The sequence below is a fragment of the Tiliqua scincoides genome, chromosome 1 (assembly GCF_035046505.1).
Source record: "Tiliqua scincoides isolate rTilSci1 chromosome 1, rTilSci1.hap2, whole genome shotgun sequence".
Taxonomy (NCBI): domain Eukaryota; kingdom Metazoa; phylum Chordata; class Lepidosauria; order Squamata; family Scincidae; genus Tiliqua; species Tiliqua scincoides.
Window position 1 is genome coordinate 67,195,357 of NC_089821.1, and position 15,545 is coordinate 67,210,901.

Here is a 15,545-nt window from a genome sequence, read left to right on the forward strand (position 1 = left end):
TGTAATCTGCAAGTCTGTGATTGCACTGTGCTAGTGCAGAAACTGGTGTTGGGTGACATAATTCAGCATCCTCCTAATGTGAAAATCATAAGAGCAACTTGGGGTGGCCAGGCTGAAAGTTCATCTAGTCCAGCATCCAGATTTCCTCGGTGTCCCACAAGATGCCCTTAGGGAGCCCACAAGCAGAGCAGAGCATGAAATTTAGTTGAATCTTCACTCAGCAGTAAATTCCACTGTGTTGAATGGGACTTGCTGTTGGGAAAATGTGCCTAGAATTGTAGCCTTAATTTAGTGTGTGTGGGTGTTCCATGTTTGTCCCTCTCTTATCTCCATACTTCCCTCTTCTTCTTCTTCTTAGAGGTTGCCTGGTAATTCTGGGTGCCTTTATTTTTACACCCAACAGTTACAACCTGCTCCCTTTCTGCTGTTTCACTCTCTTTCCTCACAGGGTTGTTGTGAACATATAAGGTGAGGGAGATTGCCACAAAGTTCTGAGCTCCACTGCACCAATCCCTTTTTGCAAGAGATGGATGTGGAAGGGGGAGCATCTTATCTTCTCCTTTGCTGAGGATTGTTGCGGCAGAGCTAGCTTCTGCCATCCTGTTCCCAGTGGCTGTCCTACCACCACCCCCTTCTTGCATCTTTTCCAACTGGTGTTTCTCCAAAGCAGGATCTTCCCTATGATTTTGCACTCTCCAAAAGATACAGAGATTTTTATTCAGCATATTTTCACCTGTGATCTCAGTTAAAGTTTGGGACTGTTATCAATGGTCAGTAGGGAAAGAAAAACCTCTTTGGATTTTCTGTTCTAGTTGCTTACATGCCTGCTAGATTTTATATCTTCCAAAAAAGGGAGAACACAGCTTCTTTGTCAGAAGCCAAGTGTGCATTCGCAGGATTGGGCCCTAAATCGATGTAATTCTTCCTATACACCATCTTAAAACTGTGAAACTGGGTGGTTAGACCTGGGCTCCCACCTGGAGCTATTGGTTGGAATGGGAACCCAGGACTACTCAGCTGGTAGATCTGGGTGGGAGCCCAGGTCTACCCAGCTGGTAGAATTGGGCTCCAAGTCCAGGCAGGAGCCCAGGCCTATGTAGCTGGTAGATCTGGGCTTCTGCCTAAACTTGGAGCCCAAGTCTACTGGCTGGGTAGACCTAGGCTCCTATTCCAGCCAATCTTGCTGGCGCCTTGCCCAGTGGGTGTTCCCCCTTCCTGGTTTTGCTCCCCAGCCCAGTGGGTGCCCTTCCCTGCTGGCAGTCAATTTGGGGGGGGGGGGCCATGCATCCATGTCCCCCTCTTGAATCTGCTGCTGCCCCATCACAGGTTCATTCTATAGGGACATGTATAAGCAGGATTTGTATTTCTCCAGAAACAGTTTCAAAAATTGGAGAGAAGAGCTGTAGAACAAATTCTAGGACTAGCAGTTGTCCCATGTGCTGCATCTATTTGTTACATTTATGTCTTTCGTTTCTTCCATCTTGGAACTCAAGGCAGCCTTCATGTGGTCATGCATCCATCCAACACTGACCAGACTTTGACTGGCTTAGCTTTAGCAAAGTAATTGTATCAAGTGCCCCCAGACCTCATCCTGGGACCTTGCATCAGACTGCACGTGGGGGCTCATGTGTCTGTCTCCTCCATGCAAAAGTGTTCCCTGCACTTAGAAAGCCAGCAAACAGTCACACAGAGCCCCATCTGAAGTCTGAAATGATACAATTGAGAAGCAGGGCTAACATCTCATCTGCTGTTTGAGAATTAGGCTACAGTTCACCATTTGGAACAGTTTTAGAATCCCAAATTAGCCCACATAATAGTTAATTAGCTTTAAGAGAAAAACAGTTGTACAGTTGTACAGGTCAGTTGTACAGAGAAAAACAGGTCAAGGTAACTCCCTGTGATATCCTTCTTGAGATAAGGTTCTCAGAATTGCATAAAGCATGCTAAATGTGGCTGCACAACAGATTATTATAGTGACATTGGACCTGCTGTTCTTCAGTGCAAGGCACATGAAAACCTGAAATTAACTGAAATTGTTCTTTTGTACCTATTGCAGTATTCAGTGTAGCAATATTATATGAGAATTGAAATTAATTCTGGCCTCTCAGTGAGCAAACGTGATTGGCAAAATTCTGGAAGAATTTGGTATAAGGATGTGCAAATTACCGTGGTTAAGAAGTATAATTTTCCCTCATGTTATAGGAGACTATTGAAGTTATAAGAATTTATGACCTTATTTGTCTGTAAGAAATGTATCAGAACTCGGTTAAATCAGTTCAAAACCGCTGAACCAGTTAACAAACCCCATTTTGAAAGTAGTGTCTGAACTGGGATGCTGGTGGGGTGTTAAAAAATATTAATGAACCTGAACTAGGAACCAATTTTGAATTGTTTGGCTCCTTATCTACCAGTCCTGTCTGAATCTTTTTTTTTCTTCCCCCTTCTGATTTCACCCTCAAATTCATTTCCCCAGCACGGTTCCCTTCATCCTTTCCCCTCTATCCCGTTAGACTTTCTATCTCACTTGCTCCCTCAGTTTTGGACTGCATCTTACTGGTTCCTTTCTCTTCCTCCAATGCCCATGGTTCGTTCCCACAGTGCCCAGCCTACCTGCCTAAAGGATGGGAAGCTGATGAATGCTCCCTGTGATGGGGAATGGAGAGAGTAGTTCACCTGGCTACCCACAGCTCAGTGCCCATTTGGTAGTTGAGGCCATCTCTTTGTCTTCCAGATCTTCCTATACCACTGGTACCCTCCTCATTGCATTTTCCTCAGCAGGTGAGTGTTCCTGGGTCAGGCTCAGGTAGCTAGACCTGTGTGGGATGATAGTGACTCTTGGGCAGAATAGTTATAATGCTGGATTTGAGACTATGTACTGAGAAACTATGTATTAACTCTTGCCCTGGAGTGTGTGTGTGTGTGTGTGTGTGTGGTCAGAACACTTATCAGCATTGGCCTTCTGTGGTTTGCTCATTGTGTTTTTTGCCAGGACAGCTAATTAACACAGTGGGAAAATTCCAGTTTGTGTTTGTCCTTGTGGAAAATATATATCACAAAATAGCCACCTGTTGAATATAACTAGAGTAAAAGAGTATGAACCATTACCTTTTAGTATTCCAATTGACAGCTCAGATTCTTTTCAACTCTACCTCAGTTGAAGCTGGGATAAGCAGATGCAAAAGAAGATAGGCCTGTATTTTGTATAGTACAGGAAATTTTGGCAGATGTAGCTTTCATTTAAAAGTGCGGTAAGCTGCACCTGTTGAAATTCCCTTCTTAGTACTACTTTACTATGAAAAATACAAAAGTCCTGCCTTTATTTGATATCTGCTCAGCCTAGTTCAGATCAAGTTGGATCAATATGTAAAAAATAAATGTTGGGGGCACTGTGGATGCAGAGTTTTTACAGCTCATGCTTAGTGGCTTACCTTGAATGTACCAGGTCAGCCAGCATTCTTCAGAATAGCATACCAAGTTGCAGCTCTGACTATGTGAATGACAAGTCATTAGGATATCACTTTGCAGTCTGGGTCAGCTTGAGAAAGAGTGCTATGGGGAAGCACCTCTAGATTCATCTCTGTACATTCATGTGGGGCAGAGCGTAAGTTCTCTGGGTGGGTCTCTGTGATGAGGAACTGCATGTAGAATATTACCATAGGCATGTGAGCCCTGTGCTTTAGGAATATACATTAGCAACTTCCTCTGTACTAAGGAATACCTATAAATGTGAAAGAAAAGAGGCAGTATATGTGATGTAGCATGTATCGGTGCATGCATGTGATAAGGCATGTATGTGCAGGCCAGAATTTCCAGATCTGTACCACTGAAGGGCAGAAGAGAGGGAAAATGTTCTATTTTATATCTCTGTGTTAGGACAGTTGAATGGCTTCCTGTATGTTGCTGTGTGCCTGCCAGCCTCATTCTTTGAGTGCCTGCTGCAGGTCTTCAAAATTATGCAGCATGCTACAGCCATTTTTCAAGTTCATGAAAAGGGGATGATGTGATGAGGTAGGTTCTGACTCTCCTCCCACCCCTTGGGTCTCTTGCATAGTCTTTTTATTAAAATAGGCTAAAAACCAAGAGAATTGGGCTCATCCTCTCAGACCTCTGAGCTGGCATAAATTTACTCTGGCACCTTGTGTTGTGCTTCTTGTTTGTTAGCAGTTGTAGACTGGGGTGTGTGTGTGTGTGTGTGTGTGTGTGTGTGTGTGAGAGAGAGAGAGAGAGAGAGAGAGAGAGAGAGAGAGAGATGCTTGTGCAATATATAGATACCCCTTGTTGCACCAGAATAGGTAATTTTCCAATATTGGATTCTGTATATGTGAAGAGGGCATCGGGAAAGCTGCTGACTATTATAAGATGGCCAGCTTTGCCTGTGTGATGAACATGTAAAACTTGTTGCTCTGATAGGACCTACATTAATGGATTTTGTTCATTTTGCAGCCACTGCACTGATGCTATTCCCAGCACTATCACTTCTCTCTGTTGGAGGAATTCTCCTTATCCTCACCAACATGCAGGTCTGATGTTTTCCCTTATGCATCTATGGGGCGGGGGGGGGGGGGCTCCATGGGGGAGGAGATAAGAGTAGACATTTCTTACAGCCTAACTTTTGGAATCAGTCAGGACTGGGCTAACCATGAAGTGTCACTTTCTTTGGGTGGCAGTGAATTCCACAGTAAGGACTCTTTTTCTCCCTCCAGCTCCATCTCTGTGATTCATTAAAACCTGGAGAAGGGTGCCATTTTTACTTTTTCTTAATGGCGTATTCCTATTGTGCCTCTGTGCGAGTGGAGTGATTGCTCCACTAGCTCAGACTGTCGCAAAGGTGCCATAAAGCATGTAGCAACAGCATTGGTAGTGCCAGCGGGAAGGCCTGAGCCATCCTACTGGCATCAATGCATGATCCAGTGCACACTGTAGCAGGTAAGCTCTGTGCTAAGCAGAGGGGTGGGGAGGGGATGGAATTGAGTGGGGAGGAATGGGGGATTGGTTCTCATAAGGGGTGGAATCAGTGGAGCTGGTGTGTGCCATATCATATCCTCCCTTTCATACTGGATCCTCTTGGACTTGCTCTGGTGATTCAGCAGACATAGGTCTGCGTAGACCCATTGCTGCAACTGCGGCTTTCCCCTGAGCAAGATAAGGGGTAATGTCCCCTTACCTCGAGGATACCTCCAAACTGTAAAATTCCCCTGTGGGATACGGTGCAAGCTTCCCTGGCCCTGCTGGATTGGGCCCAGGGGAATTTCAATAGGATCAGGCTGCCTGAGCCCAATCCTATGCATGTCTTCTCAGACATAAGTCCCATTATAGTCAGTGGGATTATTCTCAGGTAAGTGTGAATAGGATTGCAGCTTGTGTCTGCCTTTGGAGTCAGAGAACACCAGAGGGTGGAAACAGAAATGGAAGAAGTTATTCTGAGAACGGAAAATAATAAAATAACAATAAAACTTTATTTTTTATCCCGCCTTTCTCCCTAACTGGACCCATTGGGCTTCACTTTCCTATTGATCTATTTGTAGCTCTTTCCTCTACAACCATTTGCTTGTAGCTCACAGAGAGTCCAGCCCTTGCTGTTATCCACTGATCACTGCAGAAAATTAATCAATCTGGCTTGTGTTCTTTATTTGTCTCTTCAGGTTGGGAACCTCTTTGGGAAGCATCGCTCAACTGTCATTACCCTCTACAATGGAGCCTTTGATTCTTCCTCTGCTGTGTTTCTTGTCATCAAGGTGGGTGACTATTACTAGAGAATGGAAAAAGTGGTAGCATTGCCGCAGTTTTAGAAAGAAAACCAAAATCCTTTCCCCCTTCCCCGCTGTGGACTTTCTGCCTAAGAGAAGATGGATGCTTTGAAGTGCTGCTTGGAGGCTGTCGAGAATCAGCCTAGTTATAGAGCCATCACAGCATCCCTTTTCTGTGGCAGGGAAAGGGGATGTTGGACTCAAACAGTCAAGGCATCTTCTCTTTCTGCCCTTGTCAGCACTGATTGAAAAGTCACAAGCTCTTCAGCTGCCAGAACAGGAGGCTGATTTAACACTGAAAGAAACTGGCAGCCTTCTCAAAAACTGGACAAGAAGGGAGCTAGATCCCGGGATGAGTAGAGGGTGATGATGATGCAACTGGATACAGTGATTGATGTTTGGGTGAATGGAAGGAGAAGGATTAAGAAAGAGAAGAGAAGAAAGACTTCAAAATTTCAAATGCTGACCAAGATCCATCAGAAATGTCTTCTACTCTGTTCCCAAAAATTCCAACAACCACCTGATGTACCTTACCTATTGGTCACCTGGAACCCTACAAAGCTACCAAAAATATCTAGTGAGGGTAGATTAGTCTTCAAAGAATTTAATCTGGATTAACTCCGAACACTTAAAACTAAGAATGTATGTACTACATTTCTCTCTACCCTGCCCCAAATTCCAATAAATTTTCTAGCTATCTTATACCAGCTCATTTGGAAGTCATCCTCTTTTATGCTTTCGAGAGCATTTGTTTAACAAACTATCTGCTATTTTGGTGCAAGACACTGGAGGATTAACACTGACGTTTATAGTGAACCCTGGGATATTTGCAGACTGTTAATCCTGTTACTAGCTAAGTTATATGATAAAGGTCATCCCTGTGCCTTCTGTTTATTCCCCATTCACTTGGAGCAAACAAAACGTGAATATGTGTATCTTTTTTCTGCTGACAGTCTGGGTTTTAAAAATGAAAAGCAGCCTTAGGTTACTGTAAGTTTGAACAAAAGAGTTGGGGGGAGAGGAGGTGAGTAGACAAACCACAGGAAGGAAAAGAGGGTAGAAGACTCTTCTCCCCTCCCCCCCACAACATTCCTTGATTTAAACTTGCACCTTTTGGGGCTACTTTTCATTTAAAAGAAACAAACCCAAATATCAGGGGAAGATAAATGCAGCCATGTCACCTATGCTTGTCCTGGAATCCTTGGTTTACCAGCTTTCATTCAGTATTCCTAGGAAGCCAGATTGGAAGTTTGTGTCTGGTTAGGAACATAACAGTTCCTATCCTTTGCATGATCACAATATTTACCCTTTGCTTTGAAATTATTTTATTTCAGCACCTCCCCTCCCCCCCCCCAAATCTGGTCTAACAAAGCGAATATACTAGTTCTCAAGAACACCCTGATTGGATTACTAGAGATATGTTCAGCGCCTCATATCGCATGTTTTGTGAATGCAATGGAAAACTGCCTTTAGCAGTCTGCTTGGCTCTTTGGTTGCCAACAGGTTATTAATACTGTCCAGATGTAAACTGAGCTGAAAGATTACATTGATCTGGCACAAGACCACATGAAGACTCCAAGTAGAAAGAAGCGAACAGTCCTTTGCTGACACTAACCAAAGTCCAGCTGCATGATAGAGAAAGGCGGGGAGATGTGCTTGAAACTAGAGGGGTGGAGTGTGGTGTGCTGATGTGACTTCAGCAGAAGAGGAATTAGGAAGCTGGGGCTAAATGGGGAGACTTGATGTCAAATCATGGGAGCTCTGTTCTGTTTGTGGTTCAGCACTCGTGTTAATCATGTTACTTCTCTAACTCATGCTTTAGTTTCCCCAAAGTGGTGAATGGCAAAAGCTGCTCAGAGCAGGGTATATGAGATGGAATTGGTGATGATATTTTATGTCCTGGAGAATAACTGAGGTCCAGAGGCCAGAATCTACTAGGGTTTGCTAACTGCAGCACGTAGAAAATCTCCCACCTAGAGTTTCTCAGGACATGAGCAGGGAGAAAGGCATTGGATCATCCAACATGATGTATAGAAGGAAATTCACTTGAATGGCCAGAGTGGTGGCAGGTGATAAAGAGGGTACTGCTTGACACCGCTGTTTCTCTGGGTTGTGATTATTATCACATGCAGAAGTTCAGAAAAGGGAAATGCAGAGCAGTGGATTGAATACTCGTGTTGTTATAGGATTTAAGAGTGCGCACTTGAGCATCATAATCTAACTGGTGACTTTGTTCTGGAGAATGCACAATAAAAGTAAGAACAGGAAATCATGTTTCTGAATTTAATAATTTATACAGATGAAAAATGAGACTGAATCAAATGAGTAATTGGGCTGGCCCAAGGTATTTTGTTGTCTGAAGTGGAATATGCAAATACTTTCCTCCTACTGGGAAGGGAACACAGTACTAATAAACCACTGGGCCGCTTTCCTGTGAAAGTCCCTTTGAAATAACTGGCAATTAAACCATACTCACAGTAACTATTTTCTCAGTGGATTGTACCCCATGGGTTATATCCACTTCGCTCGCCCTCCCACTCAGTGATGGTTAAAATCTGTCATTTGAGGTACTCCATGTTAGTTCTGAGTCACTTGACCAAAACTGAGCAGTGGTCATCCCACACTGAGAACAGTATAGGCAGGATACCTCAGATATTTCTTGTTTGTCCACAGCTGCTGTATGAGCGTGGCCTCTCGTTGAGTCACATGTTCCTCTTCCTGTCTGCCTGCAGCGCCTGGCACTTGTTCCGCACTTTTTTCCTGATGCCCCGCCGCCATATTCCTTACCCACTTCCGTCAGGATACACATATGGGTAAGGAGCATTTGATGGTAACTCGCTCTGATACCAACTGCCTCCCTTTTGCATTGACCTGTCCTGAATGTGATTTGCTATTAAGGGTGAGGGGTTATTTTGAGGTGAGATCTCAACATCTTGTAGACTGTTTTATTTTCTTATATGTCTTTTGATTAGAAAACACATGTCATAAATTGATAGCCACTTTGGTTGATTTGGCTTTTAACATCACAGTGATTTTGTATTTTCTTGTTGTGGCCTGCTGGTTGAAAGATTAAAACAATCTTTTTTGTATTAATCTGATGTGTAACCATTTGTCTCTATGCATCTGTAGAACTTTAGTTTTAACTTTTTCTATGGAGAGTGTAGGGGAATAAGCCTCATGAGGTGGGTGGGTGTGGACAGATACCCATCATGCTTCTTGTGTTCACAGTGTGAGCTGTCAGAGGAGATCCAGTTCATATCGCACCTACGAGGAAAAACGCAGGCCTGAGAACCTGGGTGAAGATGAGATGCAGGATGGTGACTCAGCACTCAGAGAGGGAAATGACACCACTCAAGTGATCACTGGCAAAGGTAGAGATTGTGACCAGTTCCCAAGTCTTGTGTTTAGAGAGTCTGACTAGTGGAGCTTCATACAAGCCAGGAATATTGTCAGGAATACAAAGTCTGTTCTTGCTAAATAACCCTTTGGGGTCTACTATGTTGTACTGATAGGTCTTACTCACTTTCTGGTATTGTGGAGGCAGCTTTCTCAGGGATGGCAATTTGTGGAGACTTGAGAGGCATCACCTATCTCTGCTGTGATATGCTAAATTCTCATGCTGTCGGAAAAAATGGACTTTTCTTCACTCTTTTCTCTGAGATTTTGTGTGAAGAGTCTGTGTAAGTGCCTATAGCTGCAGATACCAGAGTATGTTAAGAACAGCATTTTCCTCTGTGAACCTGCCCACTTCCTTTTGGCTGCTAGCTGAGATTCTGTTCTGTATCTCTTCCACCTGCCCACCTTCAGAGGCTAGTTGCTTTGAGCATGCAGGAGAGGGTCTATGGGAGCATGGGCATCTAGACTTTGGGACATGCTCCCACAGGAAATCTGTCCGGGCCCATTTCACCTCCCGGTAATATGTCTGGAGAGCTCTTGGGGCAGACATTTTATGTTTTTGTATTGTTCTCCTACTGGGGTTTTTCTTTTCTTGTTTTATTTGTTCTGTGGCTTTAATTATGTTGTTGAGCTTTACTTTTTTTTAGTTTTTGTGAAGTGCTTGGGGTGCTAATTTTTCCTAATAGAAAAGTTGATTATTAATCTTAAAGAAATAAATAGTGCCAATAAAGGTTTATGGGTGTGTGTGTGTGTGTGTGTGTGTGTGTGTGTGTGTGTGTGTGTGTGCGCGCGCGCATGCGCGTAGTCATTCCCAAAGGTCTAACTTAACGCTTATTGCCTTAGCACTGCTTTTTGAGCAACTGGGTATGCAAGGTCTGCCTTAAACAAGGCAGCAAGGCCTCCTTTTTGTCTAAATGGACATCTCCATTATTTACAGAATCAAGCCAGCACTCATCACTGTCCCCCCCCCCCATGCTTAGGAAATGTGGACTAAAGAGAAATTCTTAGAAGAACTCACCTCTTTCACCCCTATCCTTCCTCCTCTAAATCTAGCTATTAATAACTTGGAGTCAACTGTCTTGCCTCACTATTCCAGTCAGAGAATAAGGACTCGTGCTCCTCAAACGGCACAATTCTTACCTTGGGAGTGTCACAAATGTACCATAAAGCACTTTTGCTCCTCCTTGGACTGGGCCGGTGCAGGGATGCGTGCCAGCCCATGGAGATTGTATCTAGCCTCTGCGCTGACTTGGGGAGGGAGGGTTGTGTTAGCCAAGCTCGACTGATGCAGGGGTCTGGAGAGGGTGGGGAGGAGGCAGGAGGGAGGCATTCCAGGGTGGTGGGAGGGTGGTCCTGGGGGCGGGCGGGCAGGCAGGCAGGACTGGGACCTGGCTGTTAGGTTGGATGCCAACCCCATGCCCCGAGCAGCATGGAGTAGCTTGAAGCTGCTCTGTTCTCCTCAGACTTGTGCCACCTCCTGAGGTGGTGCAAGTCTGAGAAGACCCATTGGGGCCGTGGTGGCTTAACCAGCAGTAAGGGGAAGAGGTTCCCCTTACCTCCAGCTGAGCCACTTCTGGCCCCAATCTTTTGATGCATACAGTGCACACTTCCTGGCTGTCTGTTCCAGCACAAGATAGGATTGTGCTGAAAGTCAACTATTTGTTTTTGGGCGATCAGGCAGACAGGAGAAGTTAACTCTAATTTCTTAATTTTTCACTCCTTGAACTCCCTTCAGGACATGAGAACTTTGGTCTGACGTTCCAGCAATAACTTAATTCATATTTCACATCTCATTACTGCGGGCATAGTGTAAATAATATACTAGAGCCCTCTTCACACAGCTGTTCCCCCCCCCAGTTGGGGTCCACAGACTGTCAATCTTTCTATATGTTGAACCAATCTTTTCTCAAAGCAATTTAGCCCATGTGACTTGGGTCAGAAGGGACTCTTCACAATGGTATGTTCAACAGTAAATTCATAACAAAGTAAATTCATAACAAATGAGGACACATCCTGCATTCTGTGACATAAAGATTAATTCAGACTTGACCTCCTTTTAATCCCCCCCTTTCTTTTTAAAGGGGATCCTGGAACTGCACCGAGCTTCAAGGAGCCGACTTTTGGTTCTTTCTGGAGTTGCGTCTTCTCCAAGCTGTTTTTCTGGCATCTGGTGTGGCTATCTGTGATGCAGCTGCGGCACTATCTCTTCATTGGCACCTTCAATCCCATGCTGGTACAGCTGGCTAATAAAGACCCTGACCTTGGTATGAGGTGTGAATTCAGAGAATGGGGGAATCATTGGGTAGTGATTAATAGGAGCTCTCCTTTTGAGAAAGGAATGGGTCAACAAGACACAGACAGATGTTGAGGCCAAACTGGATATATTAATAAACTTGCTTGGTACTGCCTGTTCTGTTCCCCCCTCCCCCCCAGAAATGTAAATAGTAGCTGTAGGAGGCCCCATCCTGGACCAGAACCGTGGTAGGGGGAGGGACTTTAACCTTTAGCCATCACCATCATCCTGGTCCCAACCAAGGCCTCTGTGCAGCTAATGCTTGTATTACTCATGCATGAAGGATCAAATGACATGATTAACATCACATCTAGTCTGACCCAAAGGCGAGCAAGAAGCAAACCCCACTTCAGAAGCACACGTGGGCATAAGTCAGAGTTACCAAAAGGGAAAAACATTTGGATAATAGATTGGAAACGTACAGAGAGAACAGAATGTGGCGCTTCGGACCATAGTAGAACCAAGGAGTTCGGGTTTTAGATTGTTTTGCTTCTGCCTTAAATCTAGAATGGGTTGTACGTATGAAAACCTTGTCAGTTTTTTGTGTTTCCTTGGAAAGATGTTGTTATAATGGTCTTTTAACTCTTCTTTTGCCAACAGTGAGCAGCTATACCAATGCCTTTGCCTACACTCAGCTGTGTGGAGTCCTTTGTGCCCCATGGAATGGGCTTATCCTTGATCGTCACAAACGTGGGAGGAAAAAGGACGGGACTTCTCAAGGTATGTTCTTTGAATTGTGGGGGGTCTCCTTCCTTCATAAGCATGCTCTTTGTTCTCCCTGCCTGTGTTCTCTCTCTCATAGGAGTGTCAAACTCTCTTGCGGACTTGCGTTCTTGTGTTCTGTCGCTGGCCATCACGGTGCTGCAGTGCATAGCCTTCTCCATATGCGCCTCCATCCCAGTGCTACCTGTCCAGTATGCCACCTTTATCCTGCAGGTTCTGAGCCGCTCCTTCCTCTATGGGGGCAATGCTGCCTTCTTGGCAATAGCGTGAGTAATTGTGCTCTTTCCTTGAAAAGAGGGGATGGGGGGAAGAGAGAGGGAAGGATGACAATGAAATGGAGGGGTTAGATTCTTGGTGTTCAATAATACTAGGGGCACACCTGTATTACAAGTTTAGAATAATTTGAAACTAGTTTCGAATGTTGTCTTATGTTTCTTCACAAGGGGAATTGTGGGAATTGTAGCTTTATGAGAGGACTAAGAATTGGTTTTTTTGGAAGTTATGTAGCCCCTAGTATAGAATTGCAATTCCAGGCTTCCTTGGGTTACAGCTGGACAGGCATGAAACTAGTTGAAGTTTTTACTTCTAGATATGCACTCAGTTATTTGCACCATTTATATACAAATTACAATAATATTGACATAGAGCTGAAAGAAACCCATTGTGCCATTTACTCCAGGGCTAGCCAGCTTTGGGGGCATGGGTGTTGTGTGCTTCATGGGGATCCTTGTGCTTGACCCAGGCTCAGATGAACCATGGATCTGGCCTCTTAATGTTGCTGTTCTGCAGTTATGCTTTGCTGACAGCACCCATAAAAGTGAGAGCTATGCTGGGTCTAATGTACTGTAGAAAGCAGGGGTAAAGCTAGGTCTTGTCTATAGATAGGTCCCCTAGATCTTGACCTAGGTCCTGTCTGAGTGCAAGGTTGCTGATTGTTTCCTGCTAGTATATGGGAAGGTAGATTTGAAAGTGTTTTCTCGGGCCAAGTTCCATTTTGGCATGGACTTTTCCTTTAAGCATCTCCTGAATTAAACCTGTCAGGCACCACAGAGTCTTCCCCTGAGCTGCCCTTGTAGTGCAGGTGCCATGAAATATTGATGCAGACACTGCCAGTGTTCTGCCCTGTTCCTTGACCCTACAAGAGAAGCTGCATCTGCTGTCCTGCCGCCTGATGAGATGGAATGAAAGAGACACAGAAGAAGGGCAAAGGTCAGAGTGAGAGGTGGACTAGGGGCAGAGCAGTGCCAAGGCACAGTAAGGAGGAGAGGCCTCTGAGAAATTCCATTTCACTTTTTGCGAAAGCTTCTCATTTTTTTCCCTTCATATCTTGACAGCTTCCCCCTGGAACACTTTGGGAAACTCTATGGTCTGGTGATGGGACTCTCAGCTGTGGTGTCTCTCCTGCAGTACCCCTGCTTTGCACTCATCAAGGGTCCACTCAAGGGGGATGCCTTTTATGTGAGTGTCTGAACTCCAATGAGTCTGTCCCATTATGTGCCAGTTTGTGCTCCAAACACAGTCCCCTGTTACATGAGGAACAGTGATTTGAGTGCAGACAATGGGGTGTGTGTATTTGTGGAGCTAAGAGAGCTGAATTAAAATGATCCCTCATAGTGGGTCCATCCGCATTGTAGGAAGGACCAGCTGAGAAGGAAAACAGAGGTCCTGTATCTGTAATAGCTGTGAAGTAGGAAGTAGGAATCTTGGCAGGTGTAGCCTTTCCTAACTTGCAAGCTGCACTTATCAAAATGTCCCGTTCTGCAGGAATTGCACTCTCCCAAGCTTTGTCTTCCTACCTGTAAAACAGTATAAACAATGGTTGAACTTTTAGGCATACGCCAAGAGGATGAACATAGTGAAGACTGGAAAGTACTGTATATACTGACAGTGCTATATAACTGAATAATAAGTATGGAAATGACATATGCAGGGGAACTTTAAGCAACACTGCAGTGTCGGCTATCCTCTGTGCCCAACCAGAACTATGTCTTATGGCTGGCCATATTTGAACTGAGCTGGGAGACCTTGAGACCAGTGACATGAGTGGGAGGACATGGAACTTGGTACCAGACATACAAGTAGAAAGTACTGTTTTATTTGACTAGGCTAGGAAGTCCCCTATTTATTGTAAGTCCTGGTCAATCCACTGGCTTCATACTGCTTGCCAGTCTCAGTGACTGATGTAGTTGTTACACATCCCTGGTCTCTTCTGTCCATGAAGAGGCTCTAGATTTGGTGCACACAGTCACAGATCACTCACTAGTCTCACTGTTAGCCTTGGATCTCAAGTTTCCGATTTGAGCTTGGGGGCCTGTGTCTGCAGCAGTGAGTGTCCTCTACAAGGGAAGATTGTCAGAAGCTGCAATCTGTGTATTATTTTCCTCTCCCTTCTTTCAGGTGAATATTGGCCTCGTAGTCTTAATGCTGCTGGCTTTTGTCAACCCATTAACAGTGTGGTTGGAATGTAAGCGACGACAGAAGAAACCAGCTACTACGCCCAGTACAGAGACCACCATCTGAGCTCTCACTACATGAACTTGGGGAACCTCTCTTAAGTAGAGGAAGCCTTAAGACCACCTGAAAAGGCTGTAGAAGAACAAGCCACCTTCGACCCTGCAAAATTCTGTCACAATCCAACACTGCACACGTACTCACTACCATTGAAATAAATGGACTTAAGTTCTCCTAACTCTGTTGAATTACGGCCCTAGTGTTTCTAAACCAGATTCTGTCTCCCCACTTTATAGTACATTATTTTTCTAGAAATTAAATCCATTTTATATTGCTCCTAATGTGGGAATTCAGAGTATACTTTCCTTACATTAGTTTTATTCTCTTATAGAGCTATATTTTTTTTGTGGATTTTATAACACTGCCAGAATTCGAGCTAGTTCACACTTTTCAATTCGAATTTGTAATGCGTTCAGTAAAGTATAACTTTTTGCCTTGAATGTCTTAGCATATTCATCTTCCCATTAAGTTGCTGAATTAGCTGAAAAACCAACTATTGCCATTGTTTTGGATTTTTAAAATATTATTCTAATTTTTAGTTTAAGAATCAATGTGTGTACCAGAGCTCGAAGAAAAATATTGGCATTGTGAGGAAATTAAATTACTAAAATATTCTAATAAAGCTTTTTTAAAAAAAATCAGTTGTGTGCTACTATACTACTCTTACAGTGCAATCCTATGCATATCTACTTAGAAGTAAGTCCTATTGTCTTCAGTGGGGCTTATTCCCATTATATATATATATATATATATATATATATATATATATATATATATATATATATATATAGGATTGTAGCATTATTAACGAAAACTGTCATGACATGAACCCAAGCTCCCGGCCAGTTCTAGCCAAGGTCTTTCTATCTATAAAC

General features: G+C 44.0%; 1 protein-coding gene across 5 annotated transcripts in view; it reads left to right on the plus strand.

Moving 5' to 3' along the window:
* The window catches only part of SLC43A3 (solute carrier family 43 member 3), a 48,703-nt gene extending 33,400 nt beyond the window's left edge, over positions 1–15,303 (plus strand). For 3 of the 5 annotated variants that reach the window (XM_066611390.1, XM_066611387.1, XM_066611389.1), the window contains exons 4-12: positions 2,732–2,778; positions 4,444–4,520; positions 5,643–5,735; positions 8,421–8,560; positions 8,976–9,118; positions 11,225–11,407; positions 12,037–12,425; positions 13,494–13,617; positions 14,557–15,303. In XM_066611390.1, the coding sequence (XP_066467487.1) occupies positions 2,732–2,778; positions 4,444–4,520; positions 5,643–5,735; positions 8,421–8,560; positions 8,976–9,118; positions 11,225–11,407; positions 12,037–12,425; positions 13,494–13,617; positions 14,557–14,627 (1,267 nt within the window). In that variant the 3' untranslated portion in view covers positions 14,628–15,303. The remainder of the gene's footprint in view (positions 1–2,731; positions 2,779–4,443; positions 4,521–5,642; positions 5,736–8,420; positions 8,561–8,975; positions 9,119–11,224; positions 11,408–12,036; positions 12,426–13,493; positions 13,618–14,556) is intronic. The other 2 variants (XM_066611391.1, XM_066611388.1) reach the window with 2 other exon arrangements.
* The last annotated feature ends 242 nt before the right edge of the window (positions 15,304–15,545 follow it).